At 42.9% G+C, this 8,461-nt stretch overlaps 1 protein-coding gene across 1 annotated transcript in view; it reads left to right on the top strand.

Annotated features, from left to right (window-relative positions):
* The first annotated feature begins 6,378 nt into the window (after window positions 1–6,378).
* Window positions 6,379–8,461, top strand: part of LOC119367032 (zealexin A1 synthase-like) — a 3,004-nt gene continuing 921 nt past the window's right edge. Inside the window, exon 1 of the mRNA XM_037632665.1 lies at window positions 6,379–7,275. Within this exon, the coding sequence (XP_037488562.1) occupies window positions 6,379–7,275 (897 nt within the window). The remainder of the gene's footprint in view (window positions 7,276–8,461) is intronic.

Below are 8,461 nucleotides of genomic sequence, written 5' to 3'. Positions count from 1 at the left end.
AACCCTGTCAACCGAACACAGCTTGATAGGTGGGCTATTTGTCCATTTTGTTTTGAGGGGAGGTTGTTTGTCCACTTAGCTACCCAGGGAAAATGTGTCTATATGTGCTGTGACACAAGCACATACAAGCTGGGTCCAACCAGTGAGAACAAGTGTCAAAGCATTAAGGGTGATTACTTCACGATCAATATTATCTTCAAAATGTTTACCAACACCTAGAGGTTGAAAATGGTTAAAAGGCATTACGAATCTAGCCTCTAATGTGGTGGTTTTTTAATTTGCTATTTACTCTCTGGGTACACACCACAGAGGTTGTCTCCACAATTTCGAATACCCCTTTTTTTGTTTAGAACAGCAAAGATACATTCATTACTGGAAATCTCAAATGTGATGCGGCGTCTGAGATTTACTCTCTTGTTGCACATCCTGCTAACTATATTTTCAGATGGTGCTTATTTTTTCAGCCGTGAAGACCTATAGGGAAGAGGAAGGACAATCATGTGTCGACTGGTTTCTGGCACTAGATCAAGCAGCTCCATGCTTTTCACAGGAGAAGACGCCGCCCAGCCTGTGAACTTAACTTTTCATATTTTCTTTGATCTTCGTAGTTAATATGGCTATCTGTTGGTTTTTCTCTCTCTCTCTCTCTGTGTGTCTGAGAGAGAGAGAGAGAGAGAGAGTTCTCGCTGTCGAAACACATATGGCGCGAAATCTAGTACAAGTGCCAGCAACAGTGCAAACTACAACCCCCATCAACAAGACCTCACAACAAACTGTGGAGCAGCCAGATCAGACACCCCATCACTGGTGGCCTCCTTTATTCAACAGCCGACCCCCTATCTCCGTCGACTGTCAAGCAAACATGAGGAACAGAGTAAAAATGAATTAATGCTAAAAATGACTTCAACAGGAGTTTGAACCGCATGAGGCTACTTCGTTTGACACCGACCAAATATCCCAACATACGGAATAACGACAACCATATAAAACTACACCGAGCCTCAACATGACTAGAATGCACAAAACCAACACCAACTCACACACATCATAATTAAAACACCGACATCAAAACAGACATATTAGATGGTAACTATGCGTAGGGCGCAGCGGGTAGAGGGCCTATCCGTAGACTATGCAGCCACCCATAAGGGGTAAAAACACCCCCCTTCCACTTTCTCCAAAGGTGAGTATAGACCTTTGTGAACAGCGATCAGTGTTCCATTTTTGTGGAGTAGACCAGGAATGGAGTCCGTGTGTACACTGATAGATAACATGCATTAGAGATGAAATTTTACCAATGAAAAACATGTCATTTCTACAAAGCCGTAGTGACCATAATAAGGCAAATGCCCCACCCTTACCATTGGACACAAAGACTTATAATTGGGACACAACGTTTCGGCTCTTGGGTGCATCTACATATATACTTGTGTGGAATACCATCAAGCTAGTGACCATAAATATTGGCCACCATGTGAGTCTGGTACAAGTTGGATGCAATTTGGTTGACTGACCATGTAAAGCAGGTTTGTAGGGGCATGCAGTTGCGGGGGAACACACCTGCCAAGCCCTTGCCGGCCACTCGATTGCCTCGCGATTGGCGAAGTAGTTGGTCCCCGCACAAGGACATTTTAAGTTTCAGTCATTTAAACTTACGATTTTTCAACTGAAACATGCGATTTTCTCTCTTGCTTTTACCAAGTTTCATAGATAAAATTTTAAGACATTTTTTTGTTGGTTACAGGCACAAAAATCGTGATTTTATTCTTTGCCCTTACTAAGTTTCAATTGTTGAAACTTAACACTTATTTTTAAAATTCATCAAAACATATTCAAAATGGATCTTAATTGGAAGTTCTTATCACGAGAAACATGAATACGAAAACACAACTTAATCTGTACTTTTTTATTAAAAATATATGAAAATGTGAAAATCAAAAGCCAAAAGATAAAGCAAGTTTGAGGGACTCAGTGCCCCCGCACTTGCGTGCCGCAAATCCTCTCCCATGTAAAGGCGCAAAAATGCATTAAAAGAAGAGGTGTTTAATTGTATATCGTCATGATATAAAAACAGCACTTCCTACATACATATAAATTGCGGCGAGAAAGGTTTTCCTTTATCAGGATCACACCTCGACGAAGTTTCCACATGAAAGCCGATTTTATCTCTTTTTGTATGAATCAGATGCGCAATCGAGTTTAAACTTGAAAGCCACCTCAATGTAGAATCTGCATCATGCCACTGTGCACGGATAAGATCTTCTCCGGAATATTCAAATCATTCCGATAATAGAATATAGTCATGGCTACCTACATCGATCTGTATATGGATACAGCACTAGCTAGACGGTGACATGCTTATGCTACACCAGCCCAAAAATTGGACTTTAAATAGAATCAGAATATTCACTCCTAGTTTTTCTGCTAGATATATTTGCTAAGTCAACAGTGAGATCTAATGCTTGGGGAGCTGGGAATAATGCAACATGTGCATGAACAGTTGACCCGCCGCCTTATTACGTTTATATGTTATTGGAGGAAGAAGTAAGAAGTAGTAAAACGAGAGCCATAGACAGGCTAGCTACTACTCCGCCGCCTGTTACGTCATGCGAGCGGATCGGCGGTGAGCCCGGCTCTAGATGATGAGGTTTGAAGGCATTCCACATTATCAAGTTTGTAGGTGTAAATAGTGGCTTCAGGTTGTTTGGTGTATGTTTTTGTCAGACCATTTATTGAATAATTAATAATATGGTTGTGCGCACCGCTTGATGCATAGGCCAGTGCATGCCCCCTTTTCAAGAAAAAATAAACTAGTACAAACGAGTTATCTTATGAATGCTAGCATGACGCATTAGCATGGCCACTTGTTTGTCATCGAATTAATTTCCTGAACGAGGGATGCAGTCATACCTCCTATAGTCACTCTAAGTGTGCCTGGTCTTACAATTTATAGCCTTACTCAATGTTGTTCAGAGGCTGCTTCGATAGTTTAATTGTCATTGCATCCCACCAACTAGGCACCAGCTAACGGCGGTGTAATTCCTTGGTAACCACTCTAGCAACACCATTGTTCATATCCACTTGTTTAGATCTTCCAATGGAGTCATATATTGCCTAGTCATACTAAATATTGTTAGTTCTTACTCAAGTGGACTGCCCACAATATGCAAAAGCTATAAAGAATGTGTGTAGTGACATCTTACACCACGCAAAACAAGCCAAGTTGTATTGTCAACTCTGAGAGCAAGAAATTCACTTGTTTATCAACAAGAATAGTAAATCGACAGGAGCCAAATTGTACTATCTAGTCATGTGCATTGTATCCTAGTTGCTTGCACCTTCGTCTGAATGAGAATAAAAATGCTACTACTTGACCAATTGGAGGTTCCTTGGGTGCCTTTGTCCATAGCCGCCTCACACCTCATAGTGAAATTGAATTTTACGGACCACATATTCATCAGGGCTTTTCGTGATTAATGGGTTCACTGCAATGTTTTAAATATTGCCCTTGATGGGTTCACCATCAATTATTATTTTCCTGATGGGAAATTATGTATTCCCTAAACAGAGATTTTCTGGCAGATGAGGAATAACAACTACGTACTTGTGTCTTATATGAATGTTATAAAGTGTCAAAGTGCGGTTACTGTGCAATCAGTGATATTTGCAACTACTCGAAAATCATTCCTTTTTCAACTTCCAAAAATTCTGAAAACATCCACACATACACATACTGATATATTCTACATGTGTACAATTTCCATGATGAAATGATTGAAGATCTAATCTACAATATTTTTAAGTTTGTCAATTTTAATCTTAAAAAAAAACTTCACCCATCGACATTGAAGAACTAAGCTTCATCCATTTTACGTGTGATAGAGTTGGGGTAGCACCGATTAAAGAGAAGCCTGTTCAACATCGTCTGAAACACAGGCCTCCAAAAGCTGTAGTATATAGCGCACGGCTAAAACATACAGGTAACATCAAAAGAGGTCGGGGTAGACCAAACTTAACATGGAAGAAGTCCGTAAAGAAAAATATGAAAGACTGAAATATCAGCAATCCGCAGAGCAGCAGCATCAGATGCCCCCATCGTTCCAACAAGACTTGTGGCCTCCCTTCATCAACAGCCAAATGCCCCCATGCAGGGTAGCTTTATCTCCCGAGCAAAAACGAGCTCACACAGTAAAAATAGCTTCAACGGGACTATTAGAACACATGAGCCTCAAAAGTTACTTTGTTTTGCACCGACTAATGGCCCAACAAATTAAAGCAATGGCAAACATATAAAACTTCTCACAGAGGGAAAATTGCCTGTGAAATAACGTCTAATTAAAATGGTAGCCTATTTTATCACTTGATATTAATTGCAGGTGAAATCAAGTTTGAACGTGAAAGTGGCCTCAGTGACAATATACATCATGCCATTGTGCAAGGATTTTTTTCTGGAATACTCACAGGTATACGTATCATTCATTAATAGAGGGGGGGGGGGGGTAGAGATTCCCTAAGTCCACAGATTTACAATAGCGGCGCATCCACACGTCGGATGATCCGTCCACGGCACCTAAGAACATATAGCGATTACTCCCGAACTACCCACCTCGACAGGTCGGCAAAGAATCCATCAAGAACTCCTTTGAGCAGCCCGGCTTCCTGCCAAACTCATTCCACGGTGCTGATCCGTTGGATGACTGTCGTTGTTGACCGCATGATCTCATCAAAGACGATGCCGCTACGGTGCTTCCACAGCTCCCACAGGACTAGCAAGATAATGGCATGGGTGGTCCTCCTATGGTCTTGTGCTTGCTCTCGCCGGATGCACCAACTTCTTTGGAATATTCATTACCTTGTTTGGGAACGTTTATACATTCAGATCCTCGAAAATATAGTCATCACTTTTTATGTAAGTCACTGCCTACATCGATTGGTATATAGATACATACTAGCTAGATGGTGACACGAAAATACATAGGAGCTCATGGGTGTTCCGCACCCCTATATAAATATTTCATTCAGAAAATATTAGGAAAAAAATTCGGGAATTTGAGAATATCAAACATGGGTGCCCAATCATTTGTGAAGTTTCATGAAAAAATACCGGAAAACGTATCCATGGCAAAGAAATTACAGTTCAACCTACGATCCATCCAAACAGTTTTTTCTATACATAGAATTTTTTGTCTTTTTTCAATTGATAATACATTTCCAGCTATTTTTTGCACGAAACTTCACATTGGAGTACATTGGGCACCTATGTTTGATATCCCAAAACTCCAAAGAAAAATTAGTTTCCCTGGTTTGTTTTTCGAATTTAATACTCATACAGGGAGTGGAGCACCCCGAGTGCTCCAAATCCTCTTCCGATGGTGACATTCCTAATTGCCTATGCTACACTGCCTACTCAAGAATTGGACTTTGGATCAACGAAAAAAACAGCATGCTATTTCGAAGTGATAGTGTCGCTATAGCGTATCTGGAAAGTCCACATTAAGTTTTAGCTATTTTTCTTGCTACGGCGCTATTCGCACTATAGCGTGCTATTTCGACGCTAAACAAAATAACATTGTAGCGTTTTAGCATGTACCACACAACAAACCATCCGACAACGCCGCATCGCATCGGCCCTATTCTCTCTCTCTCTCTCTCTCTCTCTCTCTCTCTATCTCTCTCTCTCTCTCTCTCTCTCTCTCTCTCTCTCTGACGGAACACATACAGCCTAGCATAGCTCACTCGTCACCAATTTCCCACGATCTCATGACCGAGGGCGGCAACGGCATTCATGACTCGTGTGTGAAGTGGCGGCCGCGCTTCCGGCAGGCAGCAACAGCTTCTCTTCATCCCCTCTCCAAGTAGGGGCGTCAGCCATGCCTCCAGCTCCAGCAAGACAGCGCTGGTGTAAACCACACCGCAGGTGTCGGCCAGTCACCAGTCGGTGCTTCTCTGTTTAATTAGTAGTGCTCCCTTTCCTTGCAAAGTAGGAGTGTACATGCCCTGAGCCTAACTCTCGTATGCTTCTTTGCCTAGTTAAGAGTGTTTGCTTTCCTTGCAAATTATGAAAGCCTTAATTTTGTGATATAATTGGCATTTTATGCAAAACACTATTTTCAAATATAGCACATTATAGCTTGTATAGCATTTGGAGAAGGGCGACACTTAATCTTGTAGCACGCCTTTTTTTCTCATTGCTTTGGACAGAACCAAATACTCCTTATTACTACTTTATTGGAGCAAGAAGTAAGAAGAGACGGCCGGAACTAGTAGAACGAGAGTCATAGGCATGCTAGTATATATACGTGGTAAAAGGAGACCGAAAATTGCATCTCTACCTCGCTTCTAACTAGCAGCAAGAAAAATTATGCTGGCCAGCCGATAATGGACTTCTACTATCACATTCTACTCGCTCTTGTCCCTCTCCTGTACCTCATAGGATGGTTCCGCCGTCCTCGTGGCCTGCGGCTCCCGCCGGGTCCATGGCAACTCCCCGTCATCGGTAGCCTCCATCACCTCCGCGGCGACCTCCCACACCGCACGATACGCGACCTCTCACGCCGCCATGGGCCTGTGATGTTCCTCAAGCTGGGAGGGATCCCGGTTGTCGTTGCCTCTTCCCGCGAAGCTGCCGAGGATGTGATGAGGACCAACGACGCCGTGCTTTCGTCCAGGCCGCAGACGCCGACGGTGAAGCTCCTCACAAAGCAAGGGCACGACATCGTGCTAGCCAAAAACGATGAACAGTGGCGGCAGCTCCGCAAGATCTGCGTGCACGAGCTTCTGGGCACCAGGCGCGTCCAGTCCTTCCGTCCCGTCCGTGAGCAGGAGGCCATGCGGCTCGTCCAGGCGGTGGCAGCCTCGTCGGTGTCCTCGGACTCGGACGGTGTGAACCTCGACAGGCTGCTGTCCGCGCATGTCAACGACGTGATTGTGCGCGCCGTCGTGGGTGACGGCGAGGTCGATGACCGGGAAACCTTGCTGCGACTCACCGCCAAGGCCATAGAGTTGGTCGGGAGCTTCCGCCTAGCTGACATGTTTCCGTCGTCGCGGATAGCACGAGCCCTCAGCTCACGGGCTATGCATAAGGTCGAGGTCTATGTGGAGGAGCTATTTACATTCATGGATGGTATCGTAAGTCAACACGTGGAGAGAAGAAGGTCGATGCCCCATCAGCATCAGGATCCGGAGAAGGACCTCATAGATGTCCTCTTGAGGGTTCAAGAGGAAAACAGCCTTCGGTTCCCTATTTCCATGGGTACAATAAAGGGCGTTCTTTTCGTAAGTTAATACTCCCTCCTTCCCAAAATATTAGGCGTACTAGTTTTGCATGCAATCCCATAATCTAAGGTCCACATGCCTTCCTATTCATTCACATAAACCCATAACGAACAATTGCTATTTTTCTGGAAGGTTAGCTCCCAACGCCTTCCTAGTTTGAGATTGGATCGCTCGAGTAAACCTGCGCAATATTCGTGCTGAAACTAATACGCCTAACATTATGGGAAGGAGGGAGTACATGCTTTCATCTTAATTTTATCTTGCATCAACATATATATACTGTCTTAATTAACCTTCATTTGCTAGCTCGTTCCTTATGAAAATGTTTCTTATTGACTAGCCACAGTGGGAGTAATTTCAGCAGTAACATCGAGTCCAACTCAACAAATTTGTCTATGTGACAATAAGTTAATAAGAACAGAGATAGTTTGACTAAATTAGCTAGTTACTCATACTATGAGTAACATCACACATACCAATATAATATGAGTCTATAACCTAATAAATAAAATTTTGCATGACACTACACTTATGTTACTACTCCCTCCATACCGGTGCATAATAGGTCATCTTACGAAAACCAAATAATCCCAAACACTTAGGCGCGATGCATTAACTTCCACCTCGTTTCTTGTTTATTGACATGAATAAAGAAATCAACCAATAAGAGACATGGGGTGTGTATGTTTTTAATAACTTGAGACTATCTAGCACGACGTGCAGTGATCAGTTCATTGCATGCAATGGTATTAATTAGCAAATAAACATTAAGTTTTCTTGTTTTCTCCTCCGCCTTGGTCGCGGTGCACAATGTAAGATAACTTATGCAGTTGTACGGATGGAGTATCCACTATGAAGGTAGTAATATAGTCTAGGAATATGTTGATGTTACTACTGTATGTTACTCTTCACTGAGGCTAGTATTACTCTCTCCCTTCTCGTGTAAAGGGCTCAGCTGAAAATTCTCAGCAACCAAAGGTAGGCTTGAGTGGATGGCACGAGTTTCATGGCCTCAAAACTGCCAATGAAATAATCCCCACATTTTAGACAACCCCGAAGCAATAAGTGGCTCCCTCTAATTGGATTCGCATGGTGCATGCATGAATGGCCTCTAATTCCCCCTCCCTCATCTATACAAATGAAATGTGTCATGGCACTCAAAACACTTTATTTGAATGAGACTCAA

Source organism: Triticum dicoccoides, chromosome 2B (genome assembly GCF_002162155.2).
Source record: "Triticum dicoccoides isolate Atlit2015 ecotype Zavitan chromosome 2B, WEW_v2.0, whole genome shotgun sequence".
NCBI lineage: Eukaryota > Viridiplantae > Streptophyta > Magnoliopsida > Poales > Poaceae > Triticum > Triticum dicoccoides.
Note: the sequence above shows the minus strand (reverse complement) of the source record. Positions and strands in the feature narration are given on the sequence as shown.